This window comes from Rhincodon typus, chromosome 20 (assembly GCF_021869965.1).
Source record: "Rhincodon typus isolate 14 chromosome 20, sRhiTyp1.1, whole genome shotgun sequence".
In the NCBI taxonomy this organism is placed as follows: domain Eukaryota; kingdom Metazoa; phylum Chordata; class Chondrichthyes; order Orectolobiformes; family Rhincodontidae; genus Rhincodon; species Rhincodon typus.
Genome location: NC_063351.1, coordinates 6,101,289 through 6,119,226, shown reverse-complemented (window position 1 = coordinate 6,119,226; position 17,938 = coordinate 6,101,289). Strand labels below are relative to the sequence as shown.

General features: G+C 42.0%; 1 protein-coding gene across 1 annotated transcript in view; it reads right to left on the bottom strand.

The window, feature by feature from the left end:
• The window catches only part of tmem26b (transmembrane protein 26b), a 30,088-nt gene that overhangs the window by 9,151 nt on the left and 2,999 nt on the right, over positions 1 to 17,938 (bottom strand). The window contains exons 2-3 of the mRNA XM_048609155.1: positions 14,037 to 14,100; positions 7,548 to 7,724 (exon numbers count right to left, since the gene is read on the bottom strand). Of these exons, the coding sequence (XP_048465112.1) occupies positions 7,548 to 7,724; positions 14,037 to 14,100 (241 nt within the window). The remainder of the gene's footprint in view (positions 1 to 7,547; positions 7,725 to 14,036; positions 14,101 to 17,938) is intronic.

Genomic DNA, 17,938 nt, shown 5'->3' with positions numbered 1-17,938 from the left:
ATTCCTCAGACGACATGTCCATCCTGGGCCTCCTGCAGTGCCACAACCATGCCACCCGAAGTTTGCAGGAACAGCAACTCATATTCCGCTTGGGAACCCTGCAGCCCAATGGTATCAATGTGGATTTCACAAGCTTCAAAATCTCCCCTCCCCCTACCGCATCCCAAAACCAGTCCAGCTTGTCCCCGCCTCCCTAACCTGTTCTTCCTCCCACCTATCCCCTCCTCCCACCTCAAGCCGCACCCCCATCTCCTACCGACTAACCTCATCCCGCCCCCTTGACCTGTCCGTCCTCCCTGGACTGACCCATCCCCTCCCTAACTCCCCACCTACACTCACCTTTACTGGCCCCATCCCCGCCTCTTCGACCTGTTTGTTTCCTCTCCACCTATCCTCTCCTCTATCCATCTTCTATCCGCCTCCCACTCTCTCCCTATTTATTTCAGAACCCCCTTCCCCTCCCCCTTTTCTGATGAAGGGTCTAGGCCTGAAACGTCAGCCTTTCTGCTCCTATGATGCTGCTTGGCCTGCTGTGTTCATCCAGCCCTGCAACTTGTTGTCCCCAGAACATTACCTGGGTTTCTGAATTAACAGTCCAGTGATAATACCCCTAGGCCATCACATCCCCTTGCTCTTAACTGTCAATAGCTCACTGTAAATTACAGAAGCCCTCGTGGATTATAGGAGAAGGGCCTGTCAGATATCAATATTATGCTATAATCTAATGAACAGGTTTATTGAAAGTGAAAAGATTCAGATTCAACAGCATATATCCTCTCACCTACAGAATAACTGTCTCAACTATCCCAATGTCACTGAGCTCATAATAACATCAACAAAGGAAATCTTAAATGTGATGTGACAATTGCAGCATTTTCTGAAGCTCTCCATGCCATGGAGTATTATTGCTGTGTAGTCATTGATGTAACATGAGGAATTTGTCGGAAAATGTAGTGGCCAAATTGTACACAAGGTCCCTCCAAACAACATCACAATAGTGACCAATTAAACTGTTTTAGTATTACTTGAGGGGCAAACATTGGCCAAGATACCGGGAAGCACTCTTTTGATGTTTTATGAAAAGTGCCATGGGATTTTTTAATATTCTGTTGAGAAGGCAGGTGGGGCATCGGTTTATACATTCTAATGAAACCATGGCTGATAAAATGTTTCATCTTTACTCACCTGTACCAACGTGGCTACCAGGCTGCTGGGAAAGAAACTGCAACAAGATCTCTCAATGAACACGCCACATTGAAATGTTAAACTCAAGGCTTAGGGACAACGGTCTCATAATATTGAGGTTGCTGTTGTTTTAACTTAATGAATGACACAAAATTAGTTCAATTGGATCACCAACAAGTGCAGCCTACAACATATAGAACAGCCATTGAGCGTGTTGTCTCAGCTTTTCCTTTACTATTTGTTCATGGGACGTGGGCATTGTTGACTAGGCCAATATTTATCGCCCATTCAAAACTGTCCTGGAGAAAGTGACAGTGAGATGAAGGTGACGGGTCACCCAAATGCTGTTAGGGAGGGAGTTCCAGGATTATGACCAAGTGATGGTGAAGGAAAAGAGTAAGAAAGTGAGTGTTGGTCCTCTAGAGCAGCACTTCCCAAACGTTTTCCAATGGTGATCCCCTTTTGATCTTGAGAGTTGCAAAGACCCCAGACCTATGAAAGCAGCAGCAAAGTGGTTTCAATCCACAAGGTTTTTAAGTAGAAAGCACCTACCCAGCCTTTTAGGACAGGATTCATGCCCACATGATTGGGCAATTACGCCACAATGACTGTTAAAAACACTACACTATGCAGGGGGCCTTGCAGCTTTTGGAAACTGCTCAGAGCACAGCTGCAGTGTTGCTACTTCAGAACTCATGACCCCAAACAGTTTGCCTTCTGACCCCACTGTGGGTGGTGTTTGGGAAGCCCCGCTCTAAAGAGGGACAATGGGGAGTTCATATTACAAATAAGGAAATGGTGGCTGAAATGAATAAATAGTTTGCTCCTGACTTCATGATAGAGGATGCAAAAAGCCTTCCAGTAATAGCTGCAAATCCAAAGATGGAAGGGAAAGAGGAACTTAGTGAAATTACCATCATGAAGAAAGCAATGCTAAGTAAACCGATAGAGCTACGGGCTGACCAGTCTCTGAGTCCAGATAGAGTTCATTTCGAGGCCTTAAGGGAGATGGCTAATGAGGTAGGAAGTGCATTGGAGTTGATTTTTCACAATTCTCTAGATTCTGGAAAGTGTCCATCCGACTGTAAAGTGGCAAACACAGCACCTCTAGTCAAGGAAGGAGGGAGGCAGTTAATAAGAAATTATAGACCAGTTAAGCTTGCCTTATTTAAGAAAACATATGAACACATTGCAGGCAGCTCAGAGTAGGTTTACCAGATTGCTATCTGGAGTGTGTTGTAGGAATTGGTCGGGCAGGCTAGGCTTGTTTACAGTGGAGTTCACAAAAGAGTCAGGGGTGATGTTTGAAGTGAATAAGAATAGTCTTTACGGATTGGAAAGGATATATCCTTTTATGATTCTACAATTTGGGAGCATTGTTTCAAAGTTAGGGGGTCACCCTTTCGGACAGAGATGAGGAAAACATTTCTCTCTCAGAAGGAGGTGCCTCTAAAGGAGGTGGAAGCTGGGTTTCATATTTTTAAGGGAAAGGTGGATTGGAATCTTGTTCAGCAGGGAACCAAAGGTTATTGGTGATAGTTGGAAACATGGAATTCAAAACAAAAACAGGTCAGCCAGGATCATATCCAACTGAGCAAGCCCGAGGGACCAAATGGTTTAATTCTGCTCCTGTTTTCGTATATTCATGTGTTCGTAAGTCGGAGTGGCTTGGAATTACTGTTGCAGATGGTACTACATCTAATACTCCTGTTGTTCCAGGTGGTAATTGTTTTGGGTTTGTAAGGTGCTCTCTATGGAGCCTTAGTGAGCTTTTGCAGTGCATCATGTAGATGGTACACACAGTTGCTACTGTGCACGGTGGTGGAGGAAATGAATGTTGACAGTGGTGGATGTGATACCAATGATGTTGGCTGCTTTGTCCTGGATGGTGTTAAGCTTCGAATGTTGTTGGAGCTGCACCCATCCAGGCAAGTGGGGAGTATTCCATCACACTCCTGACGTGTGCCTTGTAGATAGTGGGCAGGCTTTGTGGTGTAGAATTCCCAACCTCTGACCTGTTCTTGCAGCCACTTTATTTATTTAAGTGGTCAGTCCACTCCAATTTCTGGTCAATGATAACCCGCAGGATGTTGATGGTGGGTGATTCAGTGATGGTGATGCTGTTGATCGTAAAAGGGGCTGATTAGATTCTCTCTTGTTGGAGAAGGTCATTTACTGGCATTTACTTGGTGTGAATGTTGCTTGCCACAGTCAGCCTAAGCCTTGATTTCTCCAGGTCTTACTGTATTTGATATGTACTGCTACAGTGTCAGAGGTATCGTGAATCATGCTGTACATCAGAGAACATCCCCCCTTTGATGTTATGATGGTCGTTGATGAAGCAGCTGGACCTAGGACACTACCCTGAGGAACCCTTGTGGAGATGTCCTGGAGCTGAGATGATTTACCTCCAACAACCACAATGATTCTTCATGGTGCAAGACATATCTTTCAAGCAATGAAGAGATTTCCTCCTGATGCCTAGTGACTCTAGTATCACTAGGGTTGCTTGATGCCAGATTTGTTCAAATGCTATCTTGATGTTGAAGGCACTCACCTTTACCTTGCATTGGCAATTCAGCTGTTTTGCCCATATTTGGACCAAGGCTGTAATGAGATCAGGAGCTGAACCAAAACTGAGTGTCAGTGAGAGTCACTCTGAAATTGCCACTGTCAACAACCCCTTTCTTCACCTACTGATCAATGGTAGACCGACAAGATGGTGATTGACCCATTTGGACATTTTCCTTTATGTGTACAGGACATACCTGGACAATCATGTGGAGTGAATCAAATTGGCTGAAGACTGGTCTCTGTGATGCTGGGGACCTCCAGAGGAGGCCGAGATGGATCATCTAGTCAGCACTTCTGGCTGAAGATTGTGGCAAGTACTCCAGCCTTGTCTTTTACACTGATGTGCTGGGCTCCCCCAACATTGAAGACTGTCCCATTTAGCACAGCAATAGTTCCATACAACATGATAGATTATATCCTCAGTGCAAAGACTGGACATCATCTTCAAAAGGACCACGCATTGATCAGTCCTACCACTACTGTCATAGACAGATGCATCTGAGCAGAAAGATTGATGAGGTTGAGATAAAGTATGTTTTTCCTGATTCTTGTGTCCTTAGCACTTGCTACAGAACCAGTCTAGCAGCTGAGTCCTTTAGGACCTGACCAGCTCTATCAGTGATGCTGCTGCTGAGCCACTTATGGTGATGGGTCATTGATTTTCCCCACCCAGAGAACAATCTGCTTCCTTCCCTCATTGGTTCCTCCAAGAGGGGGGTCAACAGGGCTGAATTTGCTATTGTCATTCCTAGTGTCTAGGTTGATACATGGTAATTTGTCCTATTTTGTTCTTTTCTTCACACTTTGTAGCAGTTTTGATACAACTGAGCTGCTTTCCATTTCAAAGGGCAGTTAAGATTCAGAGGGCCACATGGAGGCCACAACAGGCCAGGTAAGGATGACAGATTTCCTTCCCTGAAGGGTTTTTACGACAACTGACAATGGTTATATTGTTACCATTTGAATCATTTTTAATTCTAGATTTTATTGAATTCAAAATTCAGCAGGTTGGGATTCAATCTCATGTTCCCAGAACATTTGCCTGAGGTTCTGGATTACAAGTCTCCCCGCTCGCTTGAGTGCAAGAGAAAATTGAACCAGGGTACCGAAAAAAACAATACAGTCTCCATTTGCCTTGCTCTGGTTCAGTGAGGAGTGCTCTCACCCACAAGTTGTAGTTTTAGCCCCCAATCCTGGATTTCAGCGCAGAAAAAAAATTCAAAGGCTGACTCTCCAGTACACTCTGAGGGGGGGCTGCACTGTTGGAGATGCCATGTGTAACAATACTTTGGCTTTAAGAGGTGTATTTTGCCCTGTATTTTTTTGAAACAAGATTTTAAGACAGAGGTGCAGAGCTGTTTATTGAAAGCCCATAAACTGTGTGCACAGCCTGGGGTTTTTTTTTGAGGTTAGGACAATAGAAGCAGCCTAAATGGGTGGGGAAAACTCCCACAGAACCAGGAGTTTTAGTTTTAGTTTTTTATTAGCAGCTGCTGGGGTCTTGAAGCTAGATGCGGAAGCTGTTTTTCCTCTCTGTTACAGCTAAAAGCTGGGGTTCTCTTCCTGCTGCAAGAATTGCATATGAGACAGTCTATTTTACTGAATTTGCCTTTGCCAAGGATGTGTTTATGGGATGTTACTATGTTGGAACAGTTAATTAATAGTAGTTAATGTACATATTATTTTGTTAACCATTTCAATTGAGTTACAGTTAAGCCAATTCTTCTATTTTTATTTTTGTCTGTATTTTAACTGTATTGTAAAAGTAAAGTGTGTTTTGCTTAACATTGTGTAGTTTCGCAAATTGAATTGCAACTGGAACACAAAACCTTACACTTACCTATAAAATAAAAAAAAAAGTTAGGGTCTAGACTAATCTTCTGAATATATTTTAAGAGGGTTTAATCTGGCCCATAACACATATTTTGAATCAAACATTAAAGTGAGGTCCTATTTGGAGAGTCAGGGTGGTTAGAAAATACTGAAGAACATTTTGTGACACAGTGGTAGTGCCTCTACCTCTGAGACAGAAGGTCCAGATTCAAGTCCCAACTGCTCCAGAAGTGAGTGATAACATGTCTGAACAGATTGATTAAAAAATATCTAAAATAGTTGATATCTGAGATGATTAATTGTATTCACAAGATAAGCCTCATCTATCAGGATATAAAGCACTGTTCTTGGGAGGAACCAAACAGTCTATGTGTCTGTATCAACTTTTAGGTCTTAAATTGTATGTAACAAAACAATACATTCTTAAATCTTCAGTCTTAAAAGAGACTCTCATGTAACTCAGGTGTAAATACTATGTAATAAACCTGTTCAGCAAGACCAAGCCTTGCTAAAGCTGAAGGCTTCGTGTGGGTCAACTTCTCCACTTGGCATCAGTAACTTTGACCAAAATCAATTAGAGGAATTGGTGGCAGTGAGTCTACACAATGGAACTTAGATGGTACTGGTGGGCATTACCACAACATATACCAGTTACCTCTGGTACTTTGGCCAATATTTTACCCTCAATCAACAGTACATTAACAAATGTGGTTATAATCACATTGTTGTTTGTGGAAGCTTGCTGTGTGTGCACTGATTGCAGGATCCTGCATTACAACAGGACAACACTTTAATATAGTATATAATACTTTTGAGTTTGTATCATGTTTAATTAAATTGAAAAAGTAATGGCAAGTTAGGAAGCAGAGAGGTGGGGTAGGTTGGAGCATTTCCTCTGAAGCAGAGGCTGAAGTTTCGGGAGATGCAAATATAGAACACAGTGACTGCCTTGTTTGTGCATGAGACCCGTTTTAAGAAACAACCACTGTCTTATGGCAGAGATAACAAGGTGTAGAGCTGGATGAACACAGCAGGCCAAGCAGCATCAGAGGAGCAGGCAGGCTGACGTTTCGAGCCTAGACCCTTCTTCCATTTGGAGTACGCTAACGGTCTTTTTCAGGAAGAAACTGGTCAGATCCAGTGGGGCAAAAGAAAGTCTAAATTATTTTTGAAGAGCCTGGAGGAGCAGGAGTGTATCCTTCATGTTTTGTTGTGTCTTGCTGTTCCTGTGTGTTGTTTCTATTTATAGATCTAAGTATTAAATTGAACCTGCACACACTTGGCTAACAGAGATATATTGTGCCTTCTGATTGGCACAATCAGGAGAATGTGGCAGCTTTAAACAGGCACTATCGACAATAATTCGGGAGGAAGTCTCAACTGTGCGCACGGTAAAAGCTTCAATATGGGCTGTAGGGAAGGCTTTAAATCATTTAGAGGGAGGATGTATTTGGGAGAGGGGAAACGTAGGTTTTCAAAGCAAGAGGATATGACAGCATTACAAGCAGCTATTTAGTTAACATTAGGCTGAGAGGGCCAGGAAGGAACAGAGCATACAGACTTAGAAAAACAGTAGTAAATAAGGTCAAAAATGATAAAAAGGCAAAACTAATGGCGATTTACTTGACTGCAAGTAGAATTTGGTGGCAGAGTAGGAAGCTTCAGCCAGAGCTCGTCCACACCGTCTGTTTCTCTCTCGTTTCTTTCTCTTTTTTCTCTATCTTTCTCATTTCTTTCTCTTTCTTCTCTTTCTTTCTCATTTCTTTCCTTCTTTTGTTCACTCCGATCTCAGCACAGACCCAGCGAGGCATCCTCTTGGCGCAGACCAGCCCAGGGCGGTCTCTTGGCCTGACGTGGCAGTGCCTCTGCCCAGTGTCTTGGCCCGATCTCTCTGTGGCCCGTGGCAGTCTCTCGGCCCTGCATTGCGGTGTCTCGGCCAGGTCTCTTGACCTGACCTGGCAGTATGTTGGCGTGCGAGCCCCGGGCAAGTTCCGGAGGCAGCAGGAAGAGACCAGGGAGGTGGCAGCTTCAGCAGCAGCGATGGTATCGCAGACCAACACGGGAAGAGCGGGTGGTGAGGGAGCTCCCCCTGGCGTCTGCAGCGGTGGCAAGAACAGGCGGCTGCGGTCTCCCTTAGAGCAAGCTAAGTGGAGGACTCATCAAAGATTGCTGAACTTTTAACTTAATTCCTTTATTCTTCTAGTTTATATTAAGGACAACTTTAATATTAACTATTACCTTATTTCTTCACTTTTTTATTTATTCTATGAAAGTAGCACTTAACTTTTTAAACTTTGTTTCTTTTGCTACTTTGTGCCTAGATACCTTTGTATGTGAGATGGCACCATGTGTGACAACATTATAAACTTTTCACTGTACTCCTGTACTTCTATACTTGAGTACACATGACAATAAAATCTGAATCAAAGTGAATGATACAAATACAGGTTAATGGATATGATTTTATTGCCATTATGGAGACATAGTTACAAGAGGATCAAAGCTGGGAACTGTACATGACTTTTTGAAAGGACAAGCAGGATTGAAAAGGCGATGGGGTAGCATTGTTGGCCCGGGATAGGAATAGTCCATAGACGCACTAACGGTAGCTATATAATGGAACAGAGACTAAATTAAGAGATAGTGAGGGCATGTAACAAAGACGATAAATTAATCAATGGTGAATTTAATCTTCGTGTAGATTTGGATAGTCAGATCAGCAGAGATAGCTATGGGGAAGAATTCATAGAGTGCTTTTGGGACAGTCTCATAGAACAATATGTGTGGCTTCAACCAGGGATCAGGCTATTTCAGATCTGGTGATGTGTATTGAGGCAGGTTTAATAAATTATGTCAGAGCAAAGGATCCCATTGGAAATAGTGGCCATAACATGGTAGGAGTTAAAATTCAGTTTGAAAGGGCGAAACTTGGGTTGGAAACAACTGTGTTAAGCTTATATCAGGGTATTTACAAAGGAATGAAGGTAGAGCTGGTTGGAGTGCACTGGGGAAGGAAGTTGAAACAGATGAAGAACAATGGCGGCTGTTTAAGAAAATAGCGAATGGGTCACAGCAAATACATAAACCAGTGAGGAAGATGATTCTCGGAAGCAGAGAAGTTAGCCATGGTTACCTAGCTGCATCAAATTGAAAAAAATTTACATGCAATTTCTTAAAGACTAATTGTAAGTCAGAGGATTTGGAAGGTTTTTGAAAATCAACAAAAGACAACCAAAAACAGTGAGGGTGAAGATAAACTTTTAGTATAAACTTGCAAGCAATATGAAGATAGCTCAGTTACTTCAAATATATAAAAAGAAACAGAGAAGCTAACATGAATGTAGGCCCCTTAGAGAATGAGACTGGAGAAATAATAATGGGGAACCAAGAAATAGCAGCGGAATTGAATAAATACTTTGCATCAGCCTTCACAGTAGAAGACATTAATATCATTCCAGTAGTACGAAATATTCAAGTGGGAAAGGAGGACAGGAAATAAATATGATAGCTATCACGAGAGAAAAAGTTCTAGGGAAGCTACTGGGGCTAAAGACCAAGAATTTAAAGTAAATAGCTACAGAGATAGTTTGTGCACTGGCTGTAAACTTCCAAGTATCCTCAGATTCCAGAAGAGTCTCAGAGGATTGGAAAACTGTCAGTTTATAAGTTTACAACTAGAGGAGGGACACCAACTTATAAACAACACTCTCACTGCATCAAATTCACCGGGGAAGAAAAGAACTAACAGCTCCCATTCCTGCACATCATGGTAGAACACAGGGCCAATGGGGAATTTCTGACAAAGGTACACAGAAAGGCCACACACACACGGATCAAGTCCTGAATTTCTACAGCAACCACCCCAATACCCACAAACGGAGTTGCGAAAAAACACTATCTAAACAAGCGACAACACACTGCAGCAACCCAGAACTAAGCCAAAATGAAGAAGAATACCTCCACCAAATATTTAAGGACAACAGATACCCGAACAACTGGGTCTGACGATTCCTATCACACAAACAACGACAGGAAGATACAGGACGCCCTGACACACTCATCATGTTCCCATACATCAAGAACATATCCGAACTGACCACAAGACTTCGATGACCATTGGGCATCAGAGTAGCACACAAATCTACGTCAACCCTACGCCAACTGCTAACTGGAACTGAAGACCCCTTATCCACTATGGACAGAACCAACGTGATACACAAGATCCCATACAAAGGCTGTGACAAACATTACATTGGACAGACAGGAAGGAAACTGGCCACAAGAATATATGAACACCAACTAGCAACAAAAAGACACAGCCAATTCTCACTCGTCTGCATTCACACGCATAAGGAGAACCACCAGTTCGATTGGGATAACATCAGGGTCCTAGAACAGGCCAAACAGAGACAAGCACGGGAGTTTCTAGAGGCCTGGTTCTCCACCAAGAAGGCCATCAATAAACATATAGAACTAGACCCTATATATATGCCACTGCGAAGAAATAGTGGAAATGAGGCAATCAACTCCAATGGACCCAGAGTTTAAATACCAAGTGGGAAAACACAACAGCGTTTCATCGGAGGCTGCACTGATGATGTTACCCAGCAGGGTAATGAAACGTCTGTGAACTAACGAACGAGCTCAGCGAGTGAACCAACCACAGCAAAAGGGAGTCAGTTACAGGATGGCAACCTCCAATAGTGGCGTGCCACAGGGATTGGTGCTGGGGCCACATTGCTTTACATTAGATTTTAATGATTCTGATGAGGAAAGTAAATGTAGTTTGGCCGAGTTTGCAGAAAACACAAGAATAGGAGGAAAGGCAAGTGATGAGGATGATACAAGGAGTCTACGCTTGGATAAAGACAGGGTACATCAGTGGGTAAAAACTTAGCAGATGGAGTATAATGTGGGAAAACATGAGGTTGTGTACTTCGGTAGGAAACATGGAGAAACTGAATATTATTTAAATGGAAAAAGAGGTGGAAAGCTACATAAAAGAGGGATGTGGGAGTCCTCATGAAACAATCACAAAAAGCTAACACAATCACAAAAGCAAATGGAATGTTGGCCTTTATTTCAACAGGAACAGAGTATAAAAGTAGGGAGATTTTGCTAAAACTAGGCAAGGCACAAATCAGACCATAATTGGAATACTGTGAACAGTTCTGGGCCCCTTATTTAAAGGAAGATATACTGGCATTGGAGGCAGTCCAGGCAAAGCTCACTAGGCTGATATGGATGTGGACAGACTGTCTTATGAGGAGAGGTTGAATAGATTGGGCCTGCACTCATTAGAATTTAGAAGAATGAGAGGCAACCTTTTTGAAACATACAAGGTTCTTTGGAGATTTGACAGGGTAGAGGTGGAGAGGTAGTTTCCCTTTGTGGGATAGTCTAAGACCAGAGGACATAATCTCAGAATAAAGGGTCACACATTTACATCAGAAATGAGGAGGAATTTGTTCTCTCAAATGGTACGGAATCTGTCAAATTCTTGAGGCTGAGGGCTGTAGAGGCCAGGACGTTAAGCATATTCAAGGCTGAGATTCACAGCCTTTTAATCATTAAGGGAATCAAGGGTTATGGCAAAAAGGCAGGAGAGTGGAACTGAGGGTTATCAGGGACAAAAACAACGTTGCTGGAAAAGCTCAGCAGGCCTGGCAGCATCTGTGAAGGAAAAAGCAGAGTTAACGTTTCGGGTCCAATGACCCTTCCTCAGAACTGATGGTGGCTGGGAAAACGTCAGTTTATATCAGATCAGTCACTGCATGTTGGGGGAGACTCAATGGGCTGAATTGCCTATTTCCGTTCCAAATCTTATGATCTGGTGGTCTTAATATCTTAGAAGATGTGGTCTGCTGGTGGACACTGCCTTTTTACAGGAGAAGTGACTTATTAAACATAAAAACACATGCTTGTTGAAATATGTAAGATCACATCCTTGAGAGAATAACCTATTCATCAAACCAATTTTATATTTTACCAAAAAAAGAACCCAAAGAACTGTGGACGCTGGAAGTCAGAAACAAAAAGAGAAATTGCTGGGTTCTGAAGAAGGATCGCTGGACCTGAAATGTTAACTTTGCTTTCTCTCAACAGATATTGCCAGGCTTGCTGGGTTTTCCCAGCAATTTCTGTTTTTATATTTTACTAACGTCTCCTCACACTAATTAGAACAGTTTACACGAATCACAATGCCAAATGCTGCTGAAAAGTGTCAACCTGTTGTTAATGTCCAAGAATACATTGGAATTTCGTCAATTTTGCTAACTAACCTTTTTATGCTAAATATACATTTGGACATTTAAAACTAATACTCTTGTTATAATACGCAGTTTCACACTAAATTCAAACATCCTAAAAACTAAACAGAACTATTACTATGATGAAGTCAGATGCACTCTTAAGTAATTTAAATCTTCAGTTTTCTGACTGTTTCCAGTAACAAAATTAAATCAATGCATCATTGAGTGTCAGAGGCCGAGGGGTGACCTGATAGAGGTTTATAAAATCATGAGGGGCATGGATAGGGTACATAGACAAGATCTTTTCCCTGGGGTGGGGGAGTCCAAAACTAGACGGTATAGGTTTAAGGTGAGAGGGAAAAGATTTAAAAGGGACCTGAAGGGCAGCTTTTTCACGCAGAAGGTGATGCGTGTATAGAGTGAGCTGCCAGAGAAAGTGGTGGAGGCTGGTACAATTACAACATTTTTTAGAGGAATTTAGGATATCTGGTCAGCATGGATGAGTTGGACTGAAGAGTCTGTTTCTGTGCTGTAGAACTCTATGACTCTATCATATTTTGTTAGTTCGTCATCATTATACTGTGGAAACTTGTAGTTTTACTTACACAAAAACATAAGAAACAGGAGCAAGAGTAAAATCATTCAGCCTTTTCAACTCTGTAGTTTAATAAGATCATGGTTAATCTGACTGAGGTCTCAACTCTACACCCCTGTCTGTCTCCTAACTCCCAACTACTAAGTACAAGCAGGATCTGTCAAACTCAGCTATGACTATATCCACTGGTCTCAGAAGGAAAGAAATCCATTGACAAACAGCTGTCTGAAAGAATCATTCCTACCTTAAATGGGGAATCCCTCATTCTGAAACTGTGCCCTCAAATTATATGCAACCATATAAGACCAGAAGAAATAGGAATAGGAGGGGGCCATTCAGCCCCCTCGAGCCTGCTCTGCCATTCAGTATGATCATGGCTGATCTGACATTCCTCACATCCACTTTCTGCCTTATCCCCATAACTCCTGATTGTCCTCCTGATCAAGAATCTATCTATCTCAGCTTTAAATATACAACCCCAAAACTCTCTGAGTTCCAAACACTCACAATCCTCTGAAAGAAGAAATTCCTTCTCATCTGAGTTCTAAATTGGCACCCCTTTATTCTGAGACTATACCCTCTGGTCTTAGACTTTCCCATGGGGGGAAACATCATCTCAGCATTTAATCTGTCAAGCGCCTTAAGAATCCTATATGTTTCAATGAGATTGCCTCTCATTCTTCTAAATTCCAATGAGTAAAGTCCCAACCTGTTTAATCTTTGCTCATAAGACAATCCCTCCATACCAGGGTAATCCTAGTGAACCCTCTCTGAACTGCCTCCAATGAAATAATATCTTTCCTTAAATAAGGGGAGCAAAACTGCTCTCAGTACACCAGATGTGGTCTCACCAACCCCTTGTGCAGTTGCAACAAGAATTCCCTACTCTTATATTCTAACCCCCTTGGAATAAGGGCTAACATTCCATGAGCCTTCTTGATTACCTGCTGCACCAATGTGCTAGCTTCCTGTGTTTTGTGCACAAATGCCCCCAAGTTCCTTTGTGTCGGAGCTTTCTGTAGTTTTTCTCTATTTGAATAATACTCCTCTTTTGTTCTGCTTTCCAAAATGAGCAGCTTAACATTTTCCCACATGACACACCATTTGCCAACTTTTTGCCCACTTACCTAACCTATCAACATCTGTTTGTATTCCTCTTACAACCTGCCTTTCCATCCATTTTTGTGCTGTCTGCAAATTTGTCTGTAATACATTCACGGCCTTCCTCCAAGTTTATTCTCTTAGAATCTTTCCTCTTAACTGGGATATATTTTTGCTGAGAGTCATGAATTACCTCCTTAAATATCTGGCATTACTTGCTTACTGTCTTTCCTGCGAATCTATCTGCCCAGTTCACCTTAGCTAACTCTATCCCCATTTCATTATTATTTCCTTTATTTAAGTTGTTTCACACTCTCAAATTGAATATTAAGTTCTATTGTGTTATGATCACTACTGCCCAGGGGATTCCTTACACATCTTCTCAGCAGTTACCTCGTCATACGCCCTCTTATAGGTTACAACAAGTCAAGTTTCGTTCTCCTAAACTCCCGTGCCTATAGGCTCAACCTTCTCAAACCTTCCGAAAAAGACAATACCTCATTGGCCGAGGAATTAACCTCGTGACCCTTCACTGAACTGTCCAATGCAAGTGCGTCCATCCTGAGATAAGGAAACCAAAACTGTACATAGAACTCTAGATGTGGTGCCCCCAGTGCTATGTACAGTTGTAGAAAGACATATGCTTTTTATTGAAGCTGACATTCCATTTTGCCTTCCTATTTACCTGCCCTACCTTCACATTATCACTTCGTGAATCAAGGACTCCTGAATCCCTCTGTACAATGGCATTCTTTAGTCTATTTCCATTGAAATAACAATCTGCTTAGCCATACCTTTTTCCCCATTATACTTCATCTACCAAATTTTAGACCTCTCACTTAACCTATCTATACCTCTTTGCATACTCCTCATAGCTTGCTTTCCTACCCATCTTTATATCATCAGCAAATTTGGCCGTAACACTCTTAGTCCCTTCATCCAAGTCACTAATATAGATCATAAATAGTTGAAGTCTTAACACTGATCATTGTGGCATTCCACTCATTAGAAGGTGTCAACCATTTACCTCAAAACTCTGTTTTCTGTTTGTTAACAAATCATCTGTCTATTATACATTATCCCAAATACCCTGAGCTCTTATTTTGTGTTGTAACTAATTATATAGCAACTTATTGTATGTTTTCCGAAGTCTGAATACATTACACCTACTACACATTTTGTTAAACCCTCAAAGAACATAATAAATTAATCAAGTACAATTTCCCTTCCATAAAACCATTTAGGTTCTGATGAAGGGTCTAGGCCCGAAACGTCAGCCTTTCTGCTCCTATGATGCTGCTTGGCCTGCTGTGTTCATCCAGCCCTGCACCTTGTTGTCTAGGTTCTATCCTGGTCCATCCACATTGACGCTACAGTCAAGAAAGCAGACCAACACTTCTACTTCCTCAAGAGGCTAAGGAAATTCAGCACGCCCTTAATGACTCTTACCAATTTTTATAGATGCACAATAGAAAGCTGATCCAGACGCATCACAGCTTGGTATGGCAACTGCCGTGCCCAAGACCACAAGAAACTACAGAGAGTTGTGAACACAGCCCAATCCATCGCACAAACCAGCCTTCCTTCCATTGACTCTGTCTACACTTCCTGCTGCTCCGGGAAAGCAGCCAACATAATCAAAGACCTCGCCCACCCCAGTTATACTCTTTTCCACCTCTCCCATCGGGCAGAAAATACAAATGTTTGAAAACACGTACCAACAGATTTGAGAACAGTTTCTTCTTTGCTGCTATCAGACTTATGAGTGGGCCTCTCATATATTACAGCTGCTCTTTCAACACTATATTCTGCACTAATACCCTGATTGTAGAATTCCTACAGTGTGGAAGCAGGCCATTCATCCTATCAAGTTCGTACTGACCCTCTGAAGAACATCCCACTCAAATCCACCCCCTGCCCTATCCCCATAGCTCTGCATTTTCTCATGGCTAACCCACCATATTGTGGGTAACTTTGCATAGCCAATCTATTGGACTGTGGGAGGAAACTGGAGCACCTGGAGGAAACCCATGCAGACACAGAGAGAATAGCTGCCCAAGGGTGGAATTGAACCTGGGTCTCTGGCACTGTGAGGCAGCAGTGCTAACCACTGTACCACCGTGTTGCCCTCACATATGTAAGGCATGATTTTGTCTGGTTAGCACACAGAATAATACTTTTCACTATCTCAGTACATGTGACAATAATAAATCAAATCAAAATCAAATAGGTGGTCAAGCGCAGGTAAGGATGATGTATTTCCTTCCCTAAAGTATATTAGTGATCCAATTTGATTCTAAAATCGTCAAGACTCAAAGTTATCGTCACCAATGTGAATGGACAACCAAGATATTCCTAAAACGTGTTTCTGTGTCGGAGCTTATTGCCAACGTTAAACAGATTCCTTTAAATGCCAGGAACCTCTGTGTTCAGCTCATTTTAATAATTATTCCACACTGCCCAAGCATTTTTGACTTTTATATAGACAGCTACCCAAATCTAGCCAGCAGGTGAAATCTCAGTGTAGTTGTACACATAATAGTAACTGGTTTCAGACTGTCCCAGTCATTGTAAAAGCTCCCAAAACAATCTGAAGTGTTTATCACACATTGCCACTGCTGGGAAGAGAAGAATTTCCACTTCAAAATGCATCAAAAGGAACAACATTTGAAAGTATTAAAAAATCCTTAGGAAAGTGACTGCGTGCTACAGAAGTGAACTCCTTCCTTGCTGACTATCAAGATGGAGTTCCGGATGTGGATGTGAGATAGGTTTCTCTGTCTGGCGTTTCATTGTGACAAATCACAAGCAGAGGAGGGGATAGGCTGGTTACAACACCCACCAGAGCTAGGATCCCTGAAAAGTCATCACACTCCAAAGAATCTGGCAGGGTAAGACTCGTTACCAATTTTGCCGAGATAGACAGATTTTTAATCAGTAAGGGAATCAAGGGTTATGAGGAAAAGACAGGAAAGGAGAGGTGCGGATTATCAGGTCAGCCATGATTTCATTGAATGGCAAAGCAGACTTGATGGACTGAATGGCCTAAATTCTACTCTTACATCTTACAGTCTTATGGTCTTTAATCTCACCATGGAGGGGGCAGAAGATTGAAGATTGCATATATTGTTTGCTGTCGATCTATCCTTTACTTATTGGCAATCTTTTCATTTACTCTCAGATACACCTTTACCTCAGTGAGGCACACCTTCCAAATATAGTGTATGATTGAAATTCTTGCTGTACTCTTCTTCCAAGAGTATTGTACCGAATGAAGATATGACACAAGTTGCACGAGAAGCAGACTCTCAGTAATTCTTAGCACAGCCCATAAGTTGTACATTCCTGTCACCCTATATCTACTCCTTCAACTTCCTGCATCCCAAAGCTGTTTTACCAATTACATACAATGGCATCTGAATGCCCAACTGGAAAAGATTTCCCTTGACGAAGCATGAGTGGTGAAGGCATCTCTGAAGTAGCTTGCAGATTTCCAGGGATCCAATATAAATGCTGCAAATAGCATGATTATGGGATGTGTTCGTGGTACAGTCTGATGCCAAGGTGTAAGGTCTCAGAGTCTGATCCCAAGGTATCTGTTGCATGTATTGGGCCTGCTCCAAATCTAGAAAGTCTCAATCAATCTTTTCAGAATTTATTTTTACAGATTGTTTAAATCATGGGTAATCAAAAAATCTTATGAAAGGGAACAATTTAAAATCTCAGAGAAGCACCCAGTTAGTGCTGCTCATCAGAACAGGGAGAAGCCCATTCAGCGGCTTGAGCCTGTTTTGTCATTCACTTAGATCCTGGTGTATCTGTAGTTTAACTCCATCCACTTGTCTAGTCCCATGCTCTTAAAAAACCCTGACCCAACAATATCTAGCAATCTCAATTGTCAACCTCTCAACAGCTTTGAATGGGAGAAAGGACAGAGGAAACAGTTTAATCTTCTTAAGATAGTCTGTAAGGAACTGGAAAAAAAAATTATTTCATCATCATTCAAAAAGAGTTGTTTCATTCTTAGATTTGAGACCTTTCTACTTTGGGAATTAGAGAGGGAAAAGGACCATTGTTATAAAGAGAAGGCTATAAATGATTTTGTCTTATAGTCTTGTGTATTCTTCGAAAAATGTATTTGCTTCATTTTTAAAACTTAAATACATTCTGCTCTCTCGTTTTCAGAGACCAGAGAGAGAGACTCTGACCCATAGGAACAGTACAGTAACTTAGAGCAATCGCCAGATAGGGACTTGAATTTTGTCTTCACTACCTATGGGGAGGATCTAGTGGAGCCTGCTTCCAATGTCCCATTCCCCTGGACCCAAATCACCACACTCTGTGCTCCCAACTCCCCACTCTCTCTGCTCCCAATTTCCCACTCCCTCTCTCCCAATTC